Below are 23221 nucleotides of genomic sequence, written 5' to 3' on the forward strand. Positions count from 1 at the left end.
TATATGTCCCCCTGGGCAATACGCCCCTGGGAGATGAAGCTCATGGGTGAGAATAAAAAAGTACCAAAAAATGGGTGGGTTATAAGAGTGCCAAAAATCCCAGCAACAAAATGGCAGAGGCATTGGCTTGTCATTCTCATGACTTTCAGTGGCTATACACTGTTGTCTAAATAATGAGGAATAAACAAGCTGAGCTTGATCTCCGAGAGCAGGATAATGGATTTAATAGGCTTAGCTGAGATCTGATGAGATGACTCTTATGAATGGAATGTAATAACTGAAGATTCATCTGTTCTCTCTGAACATATTGTAACATGCCTATAAAAAGGGACATACACCTGCCCAGAAATTCAAGGTAGTGGATGGGGTTGTCCTATTGGCAGCATCGGAGTATGAGTAAGAGGAGGGTGGGGGGGAATCAAATGATATTGTGGTTGAAGTCTTTTATACACAGGTAGAATCAAGGAGGGGATATGGGCACAGCTTTCCTAAAGCTGTTTATAGACTTTCCCCCCAAGAAAGCAAGGATTATTAATAATGGGAGACTTCAACTGCCCTGCCATTTGTTAGGAAGAACACTTCAATAAGTAGGGACTTTCCTATACGTTTCTGATTACCTTTGCTGACAACTACTACTTTCAGAAAGTGGATGAAGAAACAAGGGGATTGGCTATCCTTGATGTGGTCCCAGTCAATGGGGAAAGCTTGTTTCATGCAGTGATATTAGCAGGGATTTTGAGGAAAAGTAGTACCATCACAGTACTTCCTTGATTTTATAGATGGCGAAGGTGATTGAAGTCAGTTGAGTGCCTTGAACATCTGGAGAGCTGATTTGAACAAATTCAGCAAAAAGCCTGGTAGGATTCCTTGGCTGGATAATATATCAGGGAAAGGAGCCTGGGGAAAATGAACTAGTTAGGGTCACAAACAGTACCAGTGATAAAGAAAAACAGGAGATGTGGCTGCGTAAGGAGTTGGATGATGAGTTGAATGTCAGAATGGAAATGGAAAAGGGCTGTGGCTCAAAGGTAGAGCCCCTGCGTGGCATGCAGAATGTTCCAGGTTCAATCCCCACCATCTCTAGTTAACAAAGGATCTGGCAGTAAGTGTTGCGAAAGAATTCTGCCTGTCTTTGGCAATCCAAGAGACAAGACTAGAAGTTACAAGAAGGTGGATTTCCACTGAATATTAGAAGAAACTTCCTAACTTTGAGAGCACTTTGAAATTTGAATCAATTACTTAGAGGGTGAATGGATTCTCCATCGCAGGGGTAGGATAAAAGTCTGGGGTATTCTAACTCTGGGTGTTCTGCGTTGTTCAACCCCAAACAATGCAGAACACCCAGAGTTAGAATACCCCAGACTAGATGGCCTGTAAGGCCTTTTTGAACTTTTGAGGTCTATGAAAAAGACAGCAATAATTATTTAAGGGGCAAGGAGGGTACAGATAAGGGAATATACTGTTTGCAAGTAACTTGATAACTTGGCTGGTCAGGATTCAGGAATTCCACCTGGGTGCTAAAATGAAGGCAAAAAGAAGAAAAAGAAGAGTTTGGATTTATATCCCCCCTTTCTCTCCTGTAAAGAGACTCAAAGGGGCTTACCATCTCCTTTCCCTCCCCACCCCAACAACAAACACCCTGTGATGTGGGTGGGGCTAAGAGGTCCGAAGAGCTGTGACTAGGCCAAGGTCACCCAACTGCCATGTGTTGGAGTGCACAAGCTAATCTGGTTCACTAGATAAGCCTCCACAGCTCAAGTGGCAGAGCAGGGAATCAAACCAGGTTCTCTAGATTAGAGTGCACCTCTCTAGATTAGAGTTAACCACTACACCACGCTGATGAGACACAGGAGCCTTAAAAGTCTCTCTTAGAGCGCAGCTGCCTCATGGGCTCTGGAAGGTAGCCCTGTGTACCAGGACACAGTCATAGAAGATTTTAAGCTGTAGGTTGATTGATCATAGGAGGTTGCCAGTTCAAAACTCAGCTCAGCCATAAATTCTCTAGGGAGCCTTCGACAAGCACCAGCCTCAGTCCCTCAACTACAGAACCAGTAACCCTAGCCTACCTTACAGGGCTTTGTAAGGGTTACCATAATCATGTGGTATGAACTTTGTGCCACAAGTCCTTCCTTTTCCACTCAGAAAACCACTAGCAACAGCTTTCTAGGAACTGGGAGGCTGTTAGGCAAAGCCCCTTTGTGCCTGCAAGAGGCACTGCACAAGCAGAGCATTTTCTTGCGCCGGCACTGTTTTTTTTGGGTGCACTCTGCAAATTAAGCTGGACAGCGGTGGGGATGTAGTCCTGGGAAAGATTTCACTGCTCTCTGGATCCAGATATGGTTGAGGCGGTGGCCTATAAGCAGGTCACAGACATTTGGTTTCCAGGCAAGTCTGGACTGGAACCTTTTTCCTTGGAGTGGGGTAATAGCCCTGCCAACAAGTGACCTGCCTCTCCCAGAACGAGAGAGGGAGTGGGGGTGGAGTGGAGGCAGCGAAGCTATAAGGGCTGGGCCAGAGGCCAGCTTCCAGGCCCCTCCCTTTCTGTCCATTGTGATTGGTTTCAGGGCTGACCAAGTGCTGTGGGCACGGCTGCAAGCCGCAGCGATGGGGGAGCCGGAGAAGCCTCCTAGTGTGTGTGTCTCTCTCTTTCTGTGCCTGACTGGAGCCTAGCCAAGGAAGGGAAGGTTGCCAAGTTCAGTCATGTAGCACCCTGTTCCTCCTCCACCCGGCAACAGAAGGGTGGGGAAGAGAAGGGCAGGGTGCCTCTGCACTTGGGAGCAACATGGGCAATCCCTACCGCAAGCCAACCCCCCCAAAAGCTGGGGCCGGGCCTCTCTGGAGTGTTGGCCACAGTGACAAGCTGAAGACAGGTATGGGCTTGTGAGGCGGGAAAATGTGGGACAGAGGATGGGGGTGGCTGGTGGGCCTGGGAGACGGCTGCCCTGTGTGTTTGGGCAGCCTGTCAAAGAACCAAATTCCTGTTCAGTGAAAAGTTCAGACTCCCAGGACATGGCTTTGGAACACCTGCATCAGCCCCTCCCCCATGTATATACGTTGGGGCTGCTGTTGTGATGAGGGAAATTCACTCGGCACATGCGCAAAGGAAGGGTTCTTGTCACACACCCCAGAGCCAAGCATTGAAACCAGGTTCTGGGGCCAAATCCGTGGCTCAAATTAGGCCCTAGAGGTTGTCAGTGCATCTTGGGTCTGTCCCATAGTTTTGACATCTTTGTGTGTCCTGCTGTGTCCCCCCCCCCCCCACCAGTGCACAACTGGGGAGCTTCGCAAAGAGCTCCTTGTTGAGGGCACTGAATTATAGCCAGCCTTGACTGTTCAGAGCCAAGAGATGGTTGTCAGCTTTCGAGATCCACCTCACGCCAAATTCCTGTGAAGTCCGCCTCCTGATTTCATCCTGGTAGCATCTGCTAAGCTTTTCATACACGCCTGAACTAAAATTGTATGGCAGACTTCACTTGAACTGTGGCGCTCAGTTTTGAAGCATGTGTCTTATGCAAGCATTCAGCCTTTAGATGTGTGATGTAATTAGGAAGACAGAATGAAAAGTGGAGCTCGTGAAACCCCAAATCAGTGGCAGTTTAGGAGACCAGGCAGTCAAAGCCAAGGGGGTGCCTCCCAGGCAGATTCCCACTGCGGAGCTATTAATGCTTCAAAAGCTATTTATGCTTCTTTATGCTGTGTGACATTTAATTTATTTATTTGTTTGTTTCATTTACATCCTGCCTTTCTTCCCAGTGAGAACCCTAAGTTCCTTACGTCGTTCTCCTCTCTTCCATTTCATCCTCACAACAACCCTGTGAGGTAGGTTAGACTGAGAGTGCAGTGCTTGACTGTCCCTGAGGTCACCCAGCAAGCTTCCGTAACAGAATGGGGATTTGAACTTGTGTTTCCCAGATCCTGGGTTGACACTCTTAACCACTATACCAGTGGTGGCGAACCTTTGGCACTCCAGATGTTGTGGACTACAATTCCCACCAGCCCTTGCTAGCATAGCCAATTGACCATGCTGGCAGGGGTTGATGGGAATTGTAGTCCATAACATCTGGAGTGCCAAAGGTTCACCACCACGGCACTATACCATTCTGGCTCTCACATTCTGAGATTTACCAGAGTTGCCTGCAGTTTCTTGCAGAGTGAATATTCAGGGGTAAACCCGGCTTTGCTGCGGTATTGCTTGGGAAGTAGTGAATGTTATACCCTCACCCAAGATCCCTTATCCCAATGTTTGGCAACATTGCAGCCAGCCTGCTTGAATAGGAATTAAACGACAGTCTTCTGATGTGCTGTGTGGTTTCTGGGCTGTATGGCCGTATTCTAGCAGCATTCTCTCCTGATGTTTCGCCTGCTTCTGTGGCTGGCATGTTCAGAAGATCCTCTGAAGATGCCAGCCACAGATGCAGGCGAAACGTCAGGAGAGAATGCTGCTAGAACACGGCCATACAGCCCGGAAACCACACAGCCCCCCAGTGACTCCACCCGTGAAAGCCTTCGACGACAGTCCTCTGATTCTCCATATTTGCTGCTTGAGAAAGCCCCATGCCCCCGCCCTTTGGCGGTCATGGCTCAAGACCTCTGGTTTGTGGCATCAGTGGGGTGGCTTCTTGGCATTTGTGTGTGGCTCTGTGGCCTGCAAGGACTGTTGCTATTTCTCCTTGCTGTTGTTAAAAGGGCTGTGTGCCTTACTCCTCCTGAGGCCGTGTTGCTCCAGGATGTTGGCAGAGGCTCCTGGTAGGAATCTTGGGTGGCTGGAGCCGGTGGGAGGTTGTCGCAACCTTCCTGGAAGCCGTTCTCTGGGTTTCTGTTTGTGCTGCTTGCTTACCATGATTTGCCACGTAACCAGATCTGTTCCCTGTGTTCCACTTTTACTAATCTGGAATATCTAGCCCTGGGGCTACTGTGATGAAATGCCCCGTTTCATGCATCAGAAATCACTGGCAGAGGTTTGAGAAACTTTGCAAGGCCTTGACTGTGAGCGCAGCCCTCAAAACTGACCTCGTCAACTTCTTTGCCAACCCCCTGCTCCTGTGACATCAGCCTGAGCTACTTCCATATGGTGGATTTCCTGATTCCTGTTGCTCAAGCTGCAGCTAAAGGCATTGGAGCATATTTTTGTTTGGTTAATTGAAGAAGAAGAAGAAAAAGAAGAGTTTGGATTTATATCCCCCCTTTCTCTCCTGCAGGAGACTCAAAGGGGCTTACAATCTCCTTGCCTTTCCCCCCTCACAACAAACACCCTGTGAGGTAGGTGGGGCTGAGGAGAGCTCCGAGAAGCTGTGACTAGCCCAAGGTCACCCAGCTGGCGTGTGTGGGAGTGTACAGGCTAATCTGAATTCCCCAGATAAGCCTCCACAGCTCAGGCGGCAGAGCTGGGAATCAAACCCGGTTCCTCCAGATTAGATACATGAGCTCTTAACCTCCTACGCCACTGCTGCTCCTCAGTGGAGACCCAAAGCAACTTAACATTAGTCTCCTTTTCCTCCTTTTTATTCTTACCACAGCCGTTTGAGGTAGTTTAGGCTGAGAGCATGAGTGGCTCAAAGTCACCCAGCCAGCTTCCATGGCAAATTTGGGATTTGAACTTGGGTCTCCCAGACCCTAGTCCAGCACTAAAAACATTACACCACACAGGTTCTCCAGGAACTTGAAGCCTTTGTTGTTGGGTTTACACCTGTTGTTATTGTTGCCTTGCCTTTGTTGTTGAGCTGCAGCTTGCAGACACCTCAGGGCAGGGACCTTGTCCTATGTAGCATGGTAGAAATTTAAGAATAATAATAACCTATCAGTTTCAAAGCTGCGGAAGAGGAAGCTGTCCTGTGGCAGGTGCCCTTGAGTGTGCAACATTGGTCCCTGTGGGGAAGAGAAGGTGGAAGAGTGCTAGAGAAATTAGTGCCTAAGAAGCTCAATATCCTTTATACTTTTCCTAGCAACTTGGCGATGGGCGCTGTGTTTTGCTCAATGCATATCCAGGATTAAGGACCAAAGAGGTCATTTTATTTTTCAGGTTGTTGATGCTCTGTCGGTTAGGACATGTGATCGAGGGAGGTCAGAACTCCTAGTTTTGTTTTTTTGGTGTTGCTGCTGATTCAGGGAAGTGGAGGACTCCTGCCCCCACTCTACTGGAAATGGGAGTTTGTCTTTATCTGATGTTTATGTCCGGGAAAAACCTTGCAGGGAGGGGCTGGAGAGTTCATACCTAACTTGCATCATTGGGTGGTGGTCAGCTTATTCCTGGTCTCCAGCTTTTTAGCTCCACTTAATAATACAGGGTGCTGTTTTGATACAGTTTGGTGAACACTAATTTCCCTTTCAGTAAGGGGTAGATGATATAGGGCAGTGGTGGCGAACCTATGGCACGGGTGCCAGAGGTGGCACTCAGAGCCCTCTCTGTGGGCACGTGCAAACAGAGTTCCCCCACTACATCTAGGCTGGCCTGGGCCACTGCGTTCGATTATTAGCATTAAACCTAAGACCTAGTTTTGGGGAAGCAGTGTAGGTAACCCTGATAAGCGCTGTTAAACCCCACTGATTTTCATGCGAAGAACTAAAGCGTGATCCTTTACCTTGGAGTAAGCTCGGTTGCTGGCAATGGGGCTTGCTTCTGAGTAAACCCTCCTAGGGTCGTGATTCACCCATTGGAAGAGTTGCACAAAGCAGAGCCACCGACTACCACCAAGTTTACTCCCGAGTAACGCATGCCTCGGAGCCAACCTTTTTTCTAAACTAAAACCTCAGTATTCAGGTTAAATTGCCATGTTGGCACTTTGCGATTAATAAGTGGGTTTTGGGTTGCAATTTGGGCACTCGATCTCGAAAACGTTCGCCATCACTGATATAGGGCTTTCCCAGATGTTATCATACAGAGGAAATGCTGGGACAAGTCCTACCCACGGGTCCTTTGCTTGCAGGTACGTGACCTGGGCGTGGCCAGAGACAGAAGCATGTCCCTTTCAGCCTGGAGCCTACAGTAGCCGGCTCAGTGAATCAGGATCCATCCAGAATGTCTTTTTGTTTGTTTGAACAGGTTGTGTTGTGTTTTGGAAATTTCTGTAAGGTGCTCGGAGTCCCTCTGGGGAGGGAAATTGCATTGAAATGCTCAAACACATGGATCAAAATTAAGAAAGAGAGGAAAGGGGGCAGGAAGCATTGTAACAAACCCCCTCCCCACATACCTAGACTGGGTCTCCATCATGACTATGTTCCAGAATTTGGTGTCACATTAGGAAATGGCCAGCAAAGAGGTTTTTTTTTAAAAAATGGCAGTCGAGATGGTTGCGCATCCTCAGAGTTAGAGTTTCAGCTTGCAGGTGGAGTGTGGAGATCTGGAACTAGAACTGATCTCCAAATTACAGAGATAAGCATTCATAGAGAAAATGATTGCTTTAGATGGTGGACTGTACAGCATGATTCATTAGTGACCCCACTATCCTACCCTCTCCAAGCTCTGTCCTCAAATCTCTGGGAATTTCCCACCCTCATAGTCAGCAATGTTACCTAGAATTTTCACTATGACACTGGTAACTTCCTTATCTCACTGTCTCTGAGAGTCAGCTTTTCCAGAAGCAATCTTTATGAGGGCCCTATTTCCAATTTTGTCGAACCCCGTGATCTTCTGCCCTAGCTTTCATTCATCTCGTCCCCACTTTGAGAAGCATCTTACATTCCGTTGAGACCTGGGTGAGCTTATTACTAGTGGTGGGATCCAAACATTTTAGTAACAGGTTCTGATGATGGTGGGATTCAAACAGTGGCGTAGTGCCAATGAGGTTGGGTGTGGCACAACGGGGGCGTGGCCGGGCATTCTGGGGGTGGGGCATTGCTGGGCAGGGCTGTGGCAAGGACGCAGCCACTGCGCCGGTCCTTGGGCGGGGAAACGAATGCACGTAGGTGCAGGCTGCCACGCACGCCGGTGCACCTCCTGCTAGACTGCTTCAAGTTCTGCGCGCTACTGCTGAGAGGAGGGGCGTAGTTAAGGCAAAAATCACATGGCAAAATCACCAATTAGTAACCCCCTCTCGGCACACACAAATAATTAGTAACCTACCCTTGGGAACCTGTGAGAACCTTCTGGATCCCACCTCTGCTTATTACCCCAGGGGGGAAAAAGAAAAGGACTCTGGTTCCTGGTTGGAGGTCAGATACATATTGCACAGGCTTCCTGTGCTGAATGCTGACGCCAGTTTGCTGAGTGACCTTGGCCATGACACTTCTGCTTGTTTGCCTGCATATTTTGGACTATCTCATTCCAAAATGAAACTAGGAAAATGTTGTGTGGTGCATGTGAGGCAGTGAATGGCAAGCCACCTCTGAACGTCTCTTTCCCTGGAAACTTCGTACGCGCACACGATACATATATTGCATTGCCAATATGTTGGGTTTTCCAAATCTGTAATGTATGCTAAACGATGAATGGGTCATACCTGCCCCAGGCCTGGATAAAAAGAATAATGGTGAGGCAGCTTTTCTTTTGGTTCTGCTGTAAGGGAAAATGGCAGTAACAGTGGACCACAAGATTTCTGTATGTGGCTGGGTTGTGCACAAGATTTCTGTATGTGGCCGGGTTGTGCATCTAAACAAGTACTCATTGTCCTTGGGGGAGAGAAAAGCTAGCCTTACTAAAATTCCTTGCTGTATGCATCCTCTGTACCTGTTGGTCCTACCTCTCTTGGCTATTTCCTTACCTCTGGTTGCTATTTCCAAAAAACCTGGCGCTTACAATAGCTCTGTGGGATGTTCAGGGATGTGACTGAGGGATTCAGGGATGTGACTGAGAACAAGGAAGATAATACAAAAGGCAAAAGAACCCTTCCACTAATGCCCCAATAAATTAGCAGTAATTATATCTGCATTTTAATCAAAGAAAAAATGGACTTTCTGATCCTGGATCTCCCATGTCATGCCTGACCTGGCACCAGATACAAAGACCTGGAGCCTGACATACTCACTGAATTCAGTGGGACTACTCTCATGTGAGAGGACTGACACTAGACTGGGGGTCTGCAACCTGCGGCTCTCCAGATGTTCATGAACTACAATTCCCATCAGCCCCTGCCAGCATTGGCCAATTGGCCATGCTGGCAGGGGCTGATGGGATTTGTAGTCCATGAGCATCTGGAGAGCCACAGGTTGCAGACCCCTGCATTTGACCTACTCTTTTTGAGTCTGTTATCTCTTCCCACTCGATTCCTCTGTATCACAGCCCAACGGAACCACAGCCCAACAGAAACAAAGGACTGGACCAGATTCAGAACCCTCAGTACATGTTGAGACAAGGAATCTGCCCAGTTTAGAGGTGACCTACAAGCAGGGAAGGGAGAGAGAAAGGAAAAGGAGTTTAAAATAGCATTTTTTTTCCTGTAAAGGGAAGAGAGTAGCAGGCACCCAGATTTGACCTTGAACTCTGGGTTCATTCCTAAAAGATGTCATGTTGCTCGGGTCCCCAAATTAATTTCCAACAATCTGAGTGGGCAGCCATAGAGATAACAGTGATAGGAGGGGCGTTAACAATGCAGTTCCAGCATGTTACTTAACATTGGAGCCCTGTTAAAAAAGAATTGGCAGTCCTCCAAGTAATCTCAAAACATGTGCAGATTACTTTTCCCTTCATTGCCAAGCAATCATAGCCACCCTTCACTTGGGAATATTTGGAAGTGCTTCAAGGTTAAAAAGCATTGTTTTGGGGACATGTCTCATTTCTAGAAATAAAGTATGTCCCACACCCATCTTTCCCCCCTTCTTTTTTTCTTTTTGCACCTAGGAAATAGCAGGAATGTCAACAGCTGGTTTTTCTGGGATGCTTTTAGAGTCAACCCACTAATTGAAAGCCTGTTTGGACTGTGTAACAAAAGCTTCAAAGAAACCCCAAAGGGTTTTAATGTCTGGCTTTCTCCCTCCTTTTGCCTGACTTTAATTTGCAAGAATCTAAGCACCTGGCTGGGGCCTCATTTCTTTCTTCTCTTTCACAACACACCTTAGAGAGCGAGAGTGAGAGTTTAAAAAGAGTTGGGGCACCCCAGGAGAAAGGGAGGAGGAAAGGAAACAATTAAATCTTAGTAAGGATCTCATTAACTGTCATAATTTTTACCCTCCCTTCAAAGCAATTTGGAAACTTTGGCTTAGCTGTATCATTTTTTTTTTAACAAGAGAATAGAGTTGCCTAAAAGTTAAGTGAGTCAGTCAAGAGCCTTCCTGAAATCAGTGTCATTATTAGAATCACAGTTCTGGTTGTACTTTTCTCTGTTTCTACCAAAGTTCAGCTGTGTGTTGACAAAGTGAGTGGAAATCACTTGTCTACACTACATCTGATTTTCAATTTGTTTTTTTTAATATTCCATTTTTTAAAGCTGCTATATCTCAAAATCAGCTTGGCAAACTGCTGGTAGAATTTAGCATTAGAAAGGGTTTGCATAGAAGGTGCCACAAAGAAAATTCTTTGACCTCATGCCCCATGCTAACAAATGGGTATCTCTTAGCTTCCCTTTCTGTCTTATATCTGTTGCTAGCTATTTTGGTGCTGTTGATAGTATCTACAGAGGTATACTATATGCATGTAATCTAGCAATTTATGTTTCCGTTCCCAAATGTGTAGTTACAACCTGCTTGCCTGGTGCGGCAAATGCACTTTTCACATGTTCAGAGGAGCTCTTAGTAGCTATTCATTTGAAAAGAGAGGTGGTAGAATTCAGCCCTGCCTAAAATGCGGGAAAGGAGGCGCTTGTGAGTTCTTTCAAGGATGAATGGGCTACTAGTGTGATAGATAGATAAATAGAAACATTTGCTCTCTGGTCCTGAAGTGTTTGTCGCTGATCCTCCTATTCTTGACATCTGGGGCCAGTGGCTCGCTTTTCTAAAATTATTGGAGACAAGGACCTGCCCTTTTAAAAGCACTTGAGCGTTTATATGGCGCTTTAAAGGTTATTATTAGTTCCCATGAAGCTCCCAATGGGGAGGGGTGGGGTTACAGGTCACATCTCTTTTTAGCCATGAAGCATGCTGGGCCAAGAGAAAGGACATCCCTTTCAGTTTCATACCACGCTCCTGGAAGTTGTTGTGAGAATAAAATGAATATGTTGTAACCTCTCATGTGATCAGGGTGAATGAGAGTAGGTATGCCCAGAGAGGATATTTGTGACTGGGAACTGAGTTGTCTCAGGTAGGCCTGAGGCCTGCTAGATATCGGCATGATCTGCTCAGATGAGATTGACTTGGAACAGTGAGTAAGAAAAAGGAACTGTAGTGACTAAGTCTACTGCGGGTTCAACAACAGCTGCATGTGTGAACAGGACAAAAGTGGGGACCTTGGCCAGGAGGGAGCCTGAAAAAATGTGGCGCGTGTTTCTGTTGTTCATGCCCCCAGCTCCATGACAACCGGCTGGAGGCCACAGAGCAAAAGAAAAATGTGCATTGTGTTGCTTCAGCATTTTTGCAGGGCATGTGGCCAGGATCGATAGGTGGGGGCAGGGGGTGCCCCTGCTACAAAACCTGGCTTTTCCTTGTGCAGGAGAAGGAATGAGGGGTGGTGCAGTCTTGAGCTTCAGGCGTAAGAAAAATGCGAGAGCCCTGATTAAATTAAGGCAGAAGGTTCTAAGTACTGAGTTACACAACTGCATGAAGGACCTCATCTGGGTGGGTCCCACGGAAGTGCATGGGATCTCCACAGAAACGTCATGCGTGTGTGTGCATGAATCACAACAGGACTGTGAAAGCCTGCAGCATTGTCAAACAGCTAACTAACATAATTGATGAGGCAAATGCACACTACACGTGTTCCAAGATACTTCATGGTTTTATTAATTTATGTCATTAATATCCTACCTTTTCTCCCAGGGGGGATCTGAATCGGCTTACATCATTTTCCTCTTCCCCCATTCTTGCCTAACAATCCTGCGAGACAGGTTAAGCTGAGAGTGTATGACTGGCCCAAGGTCATGCAGCAAGCTTGCATGGTAGAGGGAGGATTCGAACCTGTGTCTTCCAGATCCTAGCCTGAGTTTTTAGTCACTACACAGCATTGTTTCTGATGTTTAAATCTAACTTTCTCTCATCAGGAGTTCAAATCAAATTAAAAATGCAATTATAAAAATAACAGTTTAAAAAATAAGCAGGCAACTAGCTGGCCAGCCAACCGAGAGCTGCTCTACCAACTCAAGGCCCACCTAAATCACTTCACAGGTACTGGTTTTATGTGGCCCCTGAAGGCAGTTTTTGGGGACTGATCTCTGGTGAGCCTAAATCTTTTCTTTGTCCCTTTGCTCCTATCAGTTCTCCCTTTTCTCTGGGTGAGATTTTGTGCCCCCCTTCCCCCCCACACACTTTGACCTGTGCAGTCTGATGCTTGACATTTCCTTCCTTCCTAGTTTTGGTTGTCGAATGTCCTCCAGTTGACCAGAGAGGAACAGAAGCAAATGCAGTTGGCTGGTTGATTTTTAAAATTCCTCAGTCTCTTGGTCAAAGGCAGCTGACGCAATGTACAACCAGGTAAAAGCCCGTAAACGCAACAGGTCTATATAATGCAGTATAGCTGCCTTCAGGAAACAACACCCATGAACTAACAAACTGAGACAGTGAGACAAAGAGAGGGCAAAACTCAAAACAGACAACTGAACAACATGCCAAATGAACAAAATCAACAAACAGCCTGCATGGAGAGGAAAATGGCAGCCTCAGGTGTGAGAAGGAGTTCAAAAGGCAAGGTGGTATGGCAGAGAAACCGCTATCCTACTGGTGGCCCGTGCATCACTCCATAGATTAGATGCATTCATAGGCGAAGCTCTGTGGAAGATCTTTTCTGGATGGCTGTTTTGGGACCAAGTGGACTTCTCTCCTGGCTGCAGAGGTGAAAACCAGCACTTTGGACTATGCTCACAAATGAAGAGGCAGCCCCAGTGGTGGGATCCAAAAATTTTAGTGACAGGTTCCCATGGTGGCGGGATTCAAACTGTGGCATAGCGCCAATGGGGCTGGCTGGAGCATGACGGGGGCATGGCTGGGCATTCCGGGGGCAGGGCATTCCGGGGTGGGGCTGTGGCAAGGACCCAGCCGCTGCGCTGGTCCCATGGCGGGAAGCGAGATACCGCGCCAAGGCGCCGAGGCTGCCACTCGCGCCTGCAATGCACCTCCTGCTAGACTGCTTCAAGTTCTGCGCGCTACTGCGGAGAGGAGGGGCATAACTAAGGCAAAAATCACCAATTAGTAACCCCCTCTCGGCACACACAAATAATTAGTAACCTACTCTTGGGAACCTGTGAGAACCTGCTGGATCCCACCTCTGGGCAGCCCTATAAATCTTCTAGTGCCAGTGAGACAGACATGTTGAGGGTCTGTCAGCAATCTGTGGCTGCATTTTACACCAAATGACATTTCTGGATAGTCTTCAATGTCATCCCCACAAGCAATGCATTGCAGTAATCCAGTGGGGGTGCCACAGAGCATCAGTAAGTGTGTTCAGATCCTGTTTCCCATAGAAATGCCACAGCACTGTACCCACTGCAGTTGGCCAAATGTCCTATGTGCCTTAGGGGACACCTGTACTGCCTCTATGTGCCTTAGGGGACACCTGTACGCAGGGTTCCCAACATTATAAGCTATGCTTTCTTAGGTAGCACATGCAGATTAGCCTGAAGCCTTCATCCCTGATCAACAATTGTATCAGTCAATGGCACCTTAATGCCTGAAAGTTGGGGATTCTGTTCAGAGGCTGCTGGGATTGCCTGTATAATTGAGGCTGGAAGTTGTATCCTAAGGGGTCTGCTTGCAGTGACTTAATGGGGGTGAAAAAGGCCGCCTGGTATCATGGAACTGTTTGGATGTGTTTGAGGATATGAATATTCCCCTCATGTGCTGAGCATCTTCTGGTCAACTGAAAAGTGATTCCTCTTCTCATGTGTATTCACATGATTGCAGGTGGATATTGTGTTCTTTTTAACATAGCACAACCCTGGGCTAGTGCCCAAAACATTATTTCTTACATCTCCACTGAAACATGGTGCATCCTTATACCCCTTGACAAGGACCCTGCCTGTTTGGTAGGAGCCACGTTATCCACAAGTGTTGCATTTAGATGTGTTTCTCCCCTTCCCAGTCCTACCTTTTGGAATTCTACTAGTATAGGGCCTTTGAATGCCTCGGATATTGTGGAGACAGGAGAAAAACTATCACTTCCTTATCAGGATGGGTATGCTTTGCGCTCCACTGAGTCATCCTGGCAAAATGTGGCTTTTGTCCAAATGGCACCTGGTGGGAACAAAATGGTGGCATTGAGGAGGAGTGTCCTGCCTTTCCACACTGCCTTAAGAAGCAGAAGAGTAGCGCTCATGACGATTTTACCTGGTCTGCTACAACCATGGGCAGAGAAGGAAGCCAAACTTACATGTCACTCCCATCTCACTTCAACCCAGCAGTAGACTCTCAATGCCAAACCTCAGCCTTAGAATGTGTTATGCAAAATGATGGTGCCTCTGAGCATGGGTGGAGAACTTTTCCTTTAGTAATCACAAAAACATGCATATGTAATATAAAACAAAAATGGTCTCCAGGGACCGCGGGGCAGTCAACAGTGAACAAAGTGCAGCTTTGGAGCAAGATGGGAAAGGTGTGATATTACTGATTCCCTCTTAGAACAGTATCTTTGTCGCTGTGGCCAAGCCTTTGCAGGAGGAGGCCAGTAAGCTCTTTCAGATATGTGGATGGGTACAAGTGGCTCTCCTTGCTGGAGATCAATCTCTGCTGTGCAATGGGAATGTGTCTGCTCCCACTCAGGCAGCATCCTCTTCACAATGGAGCTGGAAATATTGTCTTGCTCCCACTAGGCTGGTGTGCAGGCACTGTTCTTGGGGCTTCTTCTCCTTGGAGATCTCCACGTGCTTTTCTCTGTACTTTGGTCCCCAGCTTCCTCATACTTTCTCTGGCTTTAAAAAAAGAAAGAAAAGGCTTTGTTTCTGCTGCCTCCCTGTGTCTGTCTCTTCCTTCTCAACACAGGAAGTCTGGGTTTAGGTGTAAACCTGTTTGGTGGCTTTTGAAGGAGGGTTGGGTAGAAGAGGCTGACCCAGGGAGCAGAGGCTAGGGATGATCCGGAAAAACCATGGAAGGAGGTGCTAATTCCATTATACCTGACTTGCCAGTCAAGTGGCCAGAAAGCTGATTTGTCGGATGCCAGAGGGGAACTCATTCAGGCTCTCCAGTCTGTGGCCAGGAAGGCAGAGCAGGATGGTGTAAGGAGTTCTGCTGAAGCAGGCATCTTCACTGAGTCTCTGTGCAGTTCCATTGACCAAACCCTCTCCTCATTGGTTGCTCTATTCTCCTGTTCAAACAAAGGTGAAAGGGGGCCATGCACTCCCCCAAAGTGGTCCTCAGATCCGTTAGTCTGCAGTTTTTGCTCCCCACTGTCACCCACAGCTGGGATGGCAGATTAAAAAAAAATGGTAGTCCGGATATAGGGTGATGTAGGTGGCAGGGGACACTGGCTCATGGAAGCTCACTCTGTGACTTTTCACAGCCCCACCTACCTCACAGGATTGTTGTGAGGATAAACTGGAGAAGGGGAGAATGATGTTGTAAGCCACTTTGGGCCCTGTGAACATATATGCCATTAAGCACCATCAAGTCACATCCGGCTTATAGTGATCCCATAGGGTTTTCAATCCAAGACATTAATAAAGGTGGTTTGTCATTGCCTGCTTCTGCTCAGCTACCATGGTCTTTCGTGGTGGTCTCCTATCCAAGTACTAACCAGGGCCACCCTGCTTAGCTTCCAAGCTCTTACAAGTCTGGAGTATTTAGGTCTCTCTCACAATAGATAGATATTATTATTATTATTGTTATTGTTATTATTATTAGTGTTGTTATTGTTATTATTGTTGTTGTTGTTGTTATTTATTCAGCTTAATAGACCGTCCAACCCCCAAAGGGCTCTGGGCGGTGTACAATGAGACATAAAACAAATACAATATAAGGTCTCATAAATACAATATAACGATAAAACATTGCAATTCATTAAAATACATTATAGCAGCAATTCCATATAGATAGATGGATAGATGTGAAAGTGATGTTTACATAAGTATTTATCTAGATACATGCATATATAAACATCACTTTCAGATTCTGGTTTTGTGCAACCAGTTGGAGAGCTTCACAGGTGTGCCTAAGGTTGTCAATAATATTGACATTATTTACCTTTCAGCTGAAACTGGGCTTACCTGTAGGTCAGAAATAGCAACCTGAAGCCTTGCCTTGCCTTGGGAGGGATTTCCCTTTTCTGAAGGGATGACCCGGAAGATGAGAGTGGAGACCTGGATAGCTTTTGATAGAGCCGAAACCAGTTTGAGAAAGGTTTCCTGCATATTTCTTTTGTACCTTAGTTGCTTCTGAGCAAACATAATCTGCAGGTTTGCAGCACAGTGCAAAAGCTTGCACAGCCTGTTTATCCAGGGTCTTAAAAGGGGTGGGGGGTGGGGGAGGTAATGTACTGAGCTGAGTAGCAATTTTTCTTTGAATTCTTCTTCAGCTTCCTGAAATAAACAATCAGCTGTCTCCACTATGAGATGCCTTTGGTGAATGTTTCCCTCCTGGTGGGCTTTTCTCTTTTGTTTTTCATCTCTCCTCTCCCCTCCCCTCCCTCCCTTCTGTCTCATTTTTCTCCTGAGTCAGTCAACTGGATTAGATGCAAAGGGTCTCCGAACGGCTGCCATGGGGGTAAGGCACATTGGGAAGCTGCTTGTGTTGCTGAGGCTGGGGTCCAAGCATGTGTATCCCCCAGAAAACAGCAGAAACCCTTGGCCTTGTAAGCTTCAGCAGAAAGCTAAAAATAACCAGGGGGTGGCAGGGTATGCCCTTAGCTGAGATGCAAGCATTAAAATTTGCTTGGCAGTAGTGGTGCTTCAAGTTACCTGTTTGCTCTAGCTCAGAGGTGTCCAACTCTGGCACTTCAGGTGTTCATGGACTACAGTTCCCATCAGCCTCCTGGCATGGCCAATTAGTACTTGGATGGGAAGCAAGCAAGGACATCCAGGGTTGCTTTGTGGAGACAGGCAATGGCAGACCACCTCTGCTCGTTTCTTGCCCTGAAAACCCTGCCAGGTTGCCATAAGTTGGCTGCGATGTGATGGCCCTTCGAATCATTTAGCTCATTCCTGGAGTGGGCGGCTAAGGGCTGAGCGGGCAGTCCCCATGTCACTCGCTACTTAGATGATTTGCTGCTCTTACCACTTAGGGAGAGCAGGCAGAAGTGCCTGATGGAAATGTCACATCAGGGATAACATGTGGCTGCTTTTGAGGCATTTTGGGTTCCGAGGGGCTAGGGTTTCTCCCCTTGCTCGGGGGAAAAACAGGAGGTTTCTCCCTGTCACCTCGTTAACTTATTTAGTTATCTCACTGGATACGGTGCGGGGAGTGTCTTGCCTGCCCCTTGACAACATAAGGAAAATTGTGGATCACTTACATTTACTAGGGAGAAAACAAAAATGCACGTTAGAAGAAATTCAAGTGCTTTGGGGGCACCTTAATTTTGCTTGCAGGGTGATATTCTGCGCCAGACTGGCGTGGGCCACTAGTGGGGTCTCCGCCCCCCATCATCACATCTGCCTTACAAAAGGAATCAAAGCTGACCTCGCCGTATGGGAAGAGTTTTTTTACACACTTTAATGGGATCTCCCTTTGGCAGTCCCGCATGTCCCCCGAGAGCACCTTACAGGTGCACTCTGATGTGTCAGGCAGCCAGGGTTTTGGGGTGTATTTCAAGGGCATACTGTGCAGAATGCTGCAGGGCAGCCCATCCTCCTCTGTGTACATTGGAAGAATTTTCTCATCACAAAATCAGCCCAGGACAACTTTATCTGCTTGCTTTCATCTCATCTTACCATATATAATTCCCTAAGTGGCAGTTGCCACCTTCCAATGATGAACCCCCCCTCCCCCAAGCGGCACGCAGTATTCAGTCCTTTGCGCCTATTGGTGGGATGTCTGTCCCTCGCCTGCCTTCCCCCAACCCAGCAGCAAGCCCGGCCCACTAGCCAGGGTGCTGGGAGGCCACCCTTCCTACCCTCGACAACCCTCCTGCCTACCCTCACCCTCCTACACTCCCCACAAGCCACCCCAGCCCACCCCGGTGGTAGCAGCACAGAGCAGCGGCAGAGTGCACAGCCATTGGTGTCCGTGGGAGAACGCCACAGGCCTGGGTAACCCCCCTCCCCTTCCCCAATCACTGAAAAGGTTAATTCGTGTTTATTTGTGGGGGCGAAGCCAGGCCGAGGCAGCAAGCCAAAATATGGCAAAATGAAGTTGGGTTGAGGTGGACAAGCAGAAGTGGATCGGCCAAGGCGTGAGTAGATGGGTAGGGGTACAAGAGAAAGCTTCCACTGGCAGGTGGTTCCCTCACCTACCTGCTTCCTAGAGCCTACTTCATTCCCACATGAAATGGGCTTTGCTGCTAGTTGATGAATAATTTCTGTCACATTTTGGAAGGCAATAAATATTTGGACTCCTGATCTTGTCCTTGCTGGATGGTTTCATGACTGCTGTCCACCCCCCACCCCTCATTAGCTATTTTGCTTGAATGTCATGAAAACAGTCCCAGAAATTCCTTGTGTTGTCTTTTTCCTAACCAGGTCAAAGTTGTGTGATGCACCCAAGTGGGATGTGTTGTTAGAGTTGTAGGGGGTGATAAATAGTTCAGGTTACAACAGGTGTGTGTATAAACAGCCAACTTATGGCAACCCAGCACAGTTTTCGAGGCAAGAGACTACTACCACAACAAAAGCCTTTTACTGGCATATAATAAAATACAACATTAAATAAGTTACAGAACATATTTTTAACAGTCTAAAAACACCAGAACTTGTGTAGGCTAGATTGGTCTTATGGCACGCTGCAAGAACCAATTCTATTGTGACTGGGTTCTGATTTGCCAAAAGAAAGACTGCCCTAGCTTTATTTATGGTTTTGTCAGCAAGAAACTAATAAAAGATGGGTTTCTTCCTCTCCAGAGGTGGTTCCCTTCCTAGCCAAATACTAACCAGGGCCTGGAGGCGTAAAATGGCACCCCTCAACCTCTTGCCCTTATTGATACATCCCAAGATTACCTTAACCTTTTTTGTCACTGCGGCACACTGACTGCTCATATTTAACCTACTGTCCACCTGTACTCCAAGATCTTGTTCTCACACACTATTACTCAGCAGTGTATCCTCTATCTGGAGAGAGTGGGGGAAAGAGAGAGAAAGGGGGAAGAGGGAAGGGAGAGAGTTTTGGTGGTGGGGGGAGCAGGAGGGGGAGGGGTCACCCACCGCCCCCACCTCCCAAGGCTGCCTCTGGTTGCTTTAAAGAAAGCCTCTGGTTGCTTTAAAATTAACTTACTTTCAGGGGAGCATTGCTGTGGTCGGGACAGACTGGGGGGTGTTCTTTCCCTGGCTTTGTCCCCACCCTGTTTTCCTCCTGGCCATTTTTCTCCCTCCCCACTGCCCCTACTGCTGCCACAAAAGTAACTGGTTGCTTTAAAATTAAGATGAATTTACTTCCAGGCCGTGAGGCTGGGATAGATCAATTGGGGTAGGGGCTCTTCCTGTGCTCCCGCCCAGTTACGCATCTGCCAGGGCCAATCCTGTTTAGTTTTCTGAGGTCAGATCAGGACAGACTGGACCATCCAGTACTTGGCCCAAACGGCTCTTCGTGTAGATGATGACCCTCTTGCATGTAATGAGGAACACATGAAATTCAAAAGGTCTCCCCAGAGGCAGCATGGGGTGCACATTGATACCTAAGATCATTGGAACGCAGATGTTCTGCTGCATAGTCAGAGATGGCCCTTTAAACTGCAGAGAGGCACTCCGTAGCAGAGATTTCTTTTGACCTGGGCATGCCTCTTGGGCTAGGACTGTCTGTCTTCTCTACTGCTCCCGGCCTTCTGTTGGCAGGAAATAAATTTCAACTAGGAAGGATAATAGTTTCAGAAGAGCCAAGAGGCTGCAGTTGGGGAATGTGCTTGAAGCAGGCGGGTCACTGCCCTGGAATTCTACAAGTGTAGCAATGAGTATCTTGCATTGCTTGAGCCGTGCGTGGTCCAGAATTCTCAACTTCACAAAACCCCAGTAGCCCAGAACAACCCAAACGCTTGAACATTAATGGATGTGGCATCTCCGTAGTAAGTATACACAGCCTTAAGGTTTGACTGATAACTGGCAGTTGCATGTGAGGTGACAGGTCATGTTAATACTTGCCCACTTATCACTCTGATGACTCCAGTATCCACTGATGAGTTCCATGTGAGAATGGGCCATCATAGGTATCACTGTAGGGATGGAGCTGAAGCTCTCTGCCCTTTCCTCTCCTACCTTGGTGGGGCTTTAGCCTGCCCTTCTGAACAAGTCCACACAATGTATTACTAAACCACCTGTGTTTGTCATCATCCATGAAATAAATGAAAGACTACCCTATGACTGTAAAGTTTCCCAGCCTGGAGGCCCCTCTAGTTCCTCACCCAATGTTCAGATCAGTGGTTGTCTTGGAATATGCTGCCACAGGAGGTGGTGATGGCCACTAACCTGTATAGCTTTAAAGGGGGCTTGGACAGATTTATGGAGGAGAAGTCGATCTATGGCTACCAATCTTGTTCCACCTTGATCTGAGACTGCAAATGCCTTAGCAGACCAGGTACTTGGGAGCAGCATCAGCAGAAGGCCATTTCTTTCACATCCTGCACGTGAGCTCCCAAAGGCACCTGGTGGGCCACTGCGAGTAGCAGAGTGCTGGACTAGAGGGACTCTGGTCTGATCCAGCAGGCTCTTTCTTATGTTCTTATCTTGTTTAATAGATACAGTTGGGACTGCCTTCAGTTGGAAGGGCATGTCCATGTCAAATGTGACAAGCATGGATGTCCATGCAGGGACTGCACCAGTTTATGGCTTACAGGTCCACGTGAGGGGCAGCAACTCATGACATGCAACCGTGTCATCAAAGTGAGTCTCTCTTCCTTCAGGCGCCTCTCATTATGGCTCAACCCTACCCTGCCCCAGACACTAGGGACGCTGCTGTCTGGAAATGTTCTGTAGGAAGGGTATGGGATTGTTCTGTAATCCAACATCTTAAGTATGCCCAAGATAGCTTCAGCATTCCCTCCCCCACCCCTGTTATTTCCACTCCACTCACTGCAAACTCTAGGATGGTGCATGAACAACAATAATAGTTGGTATCCTTACTTGGTAGCCTTTAAGTCAGCCACTGTAATTATCCCCATACTGTGGGTGAGAAGACTGAGAGAAGAGGGATTTGCTTAAGACCGCCTTGTGAGTCCCAGAGAGAAGTTGGCAAGCCCTGGCAGATGTAGGCCATGACCTCTGAGTCTTGAAAGCCCTGCACGTGTTCCCTGGGAACAGAAGGAGAAACTGGTTTAGTTTTAAACTGGAAGTGCCGGAAGAACTCCCCCCTCTGGGTTTTGTTCCCGTGGTGCGGTCAAAGATTTGGCCTTGAGCTCACAGCCCCTGCAAAGTCATGATCGAAGAGCCCGTCTAGAGCACAAGAATGCTTTCAAGATGATGCATCAGCTTTGCCCAGGCTTTTCTCTGGCAAAACAAGAGGGTGAAAGTGAAGGTTAAATGGAGCAGGAAGTGAGCGGCTATTTATGGACTTCATTTTGCCTCTTTGTTTGGATGCTCTGGTGTCAAATCAGCCTGGGAGAGAAATTTGCAAAAAATGTGGAGCTGATGGGAGGAATGCCTGAAGAAGTATGTGTATGGATTATAATTGTACTTTTTTTTGTTTATGTTCTTATGAGTCAAGTAGGAGAGGACAATATTGCTTCAGCCATGCCGTGTCTTTTCGAGAGGAGAGCAAGAAAGTACTGAGAAATAAATCAGCGCTACAAATTGATATTTACATGTCATTTTAATTGCACCCCCTCCCCCCCGTCTTTGGAAGTGTCATGAGGGCCCTGAGAACTCTCCCTTAAGAACTCCTTGTCTACCCACTATTGACTTGATAATTCTAGGGTCTTTTGGAAGAGAGTGTAAGAGTTGAACCTGTCTGCAGTGTGAGGATATCTCGAGCAGGGAAGACAGTCAGCCTGTTTACAGAGCTGCAGGCCCCGGGTGTTCCTGATTGTCCCCAGACAAAAACTACCTGGCCAGGTTTCAGAATCCAATCAGTTCACAATGCAGATCATAAGGCTGGGTTTGTCTGTTGCAGGAAACTAGCAGGGAGTCTTGTGGCAAGCTAAAGATGCGTGACTCTATTATGGCATAGGTGTTTCACGGGCAAGAGCCAGCATAATTGGAGACAACTGAGTGTTGTGCTGCCAGCATGCCAGAGATTCCTGCACTCTTCATTTCTCTGAGGCAGAAGAGAAGAAGAAGAGTGTGGATTTATATCCCCCTTTCTCTCCTGCAGGAGACTCAGAGGGGCTTACAATCTCCTTGCCCTTCCCCCCTCACAACAAACACCCTGTGAGGTAGGTGGGGCTGAGAGAGCTCCGAGAAGCTGTGACTAGCCCAAGGTCACCCAGCTGGCATGTGTGGGAGTGCACAGGCTAATCTGAATTCCCCAGATAAGCCTCCACAGCTCAGGCGGCAGAACTGGGAATCAAACCCGGTTCCTCCAGATTAGATACACGAGCTCTTAACCTCCTATGCCACTGCGGGATTATTTCCCTGTCAAGGTGTCTCACAGACCGCTAGCCCCCAGATGTGTTTTGCCTGCTACTGTGTGCCCAGCCAGTGTGGCTATTTTGAGAATGCCCCTTAAATTTTCAGGGAAGCCAAACCTGACACTGCTATGTGTGTGAGCATTTGCACCCAAGTTGGCATTTAGTACGTGAGAATTCACACACAGCGTGGTGTAGTGGTTAAGAGCAGTGGATTCTAATCTGAAGAACCAGGTTTGATTTGCCATTCCTCCACATGAGTGGCAGACTCTTATCTGGTGAACTAGATTTGTTTCTCTGCTCCTCCACATGAAGCCTGCTGGGTGACCTTGGGTCAGTCACAGTTCTCTCAGAACTCTCAGCCTTACATACCTCACAAGGATTATGTTGTAGGAAAAGGAAGGGAAGAAGTTTGTAATCTTACAGGAGAGAAAGGCAGGGTATAAATCCAAACTCCTCTTCTCTACACAGCACAAGGTCAAAACCCTGTCTTAGTGAACTGTTCTGTGAAAAGAACATTTGAGCAGGAACCCCCACGATCGATGGTCAGAGCTGAAGCACCAAGAGACTAGGTGTGCA

The 23221-nt window shown here is 47.5% G+C and overlaps 1 protein-coding gene across 1 annotated transcript in view; it reads left to right on the forward strand.

The window, feature by feature from the left end:
• Positions 1-2627: 2627 nt before the first annotated feature.
• The window catches only part of KIAA1522 (KIAA1522 ortholog), a 47770-nt gene continuing 27176 nt past the window's right edge, over positions 2628-23221 (forward strand). The window contains exon 1 of the mRNA XM_048500474.1: positions 2628-2870. Within this exon, the coding sequence (XP_048356431.1) occupies positions 2783-2870 (88 nt within the window). The 5' untranslated portion in view covers positions 2628-2782. The remainder of the gene's footprint in view (positions 2871-23221) is intronic.

The sequence above is a fragment of the Sphaerodactylus townsendi genome, linkage group LG06, assembly GCF_021028975.2.
Source record: "Sphaerodactylus townsendi isolate TG3544 linkage group LG06, MPM_Stown_v2.3, whole genome shotgun sequence".
In the NCBI taxonomy this organism is placed as follows: Eukaryota; Metazoa; Chordata; class Lepidosauria; order Squamata; family Sphaerodactylidae; genus Sphaerodactylus; species Sphaerodactylus townsendi.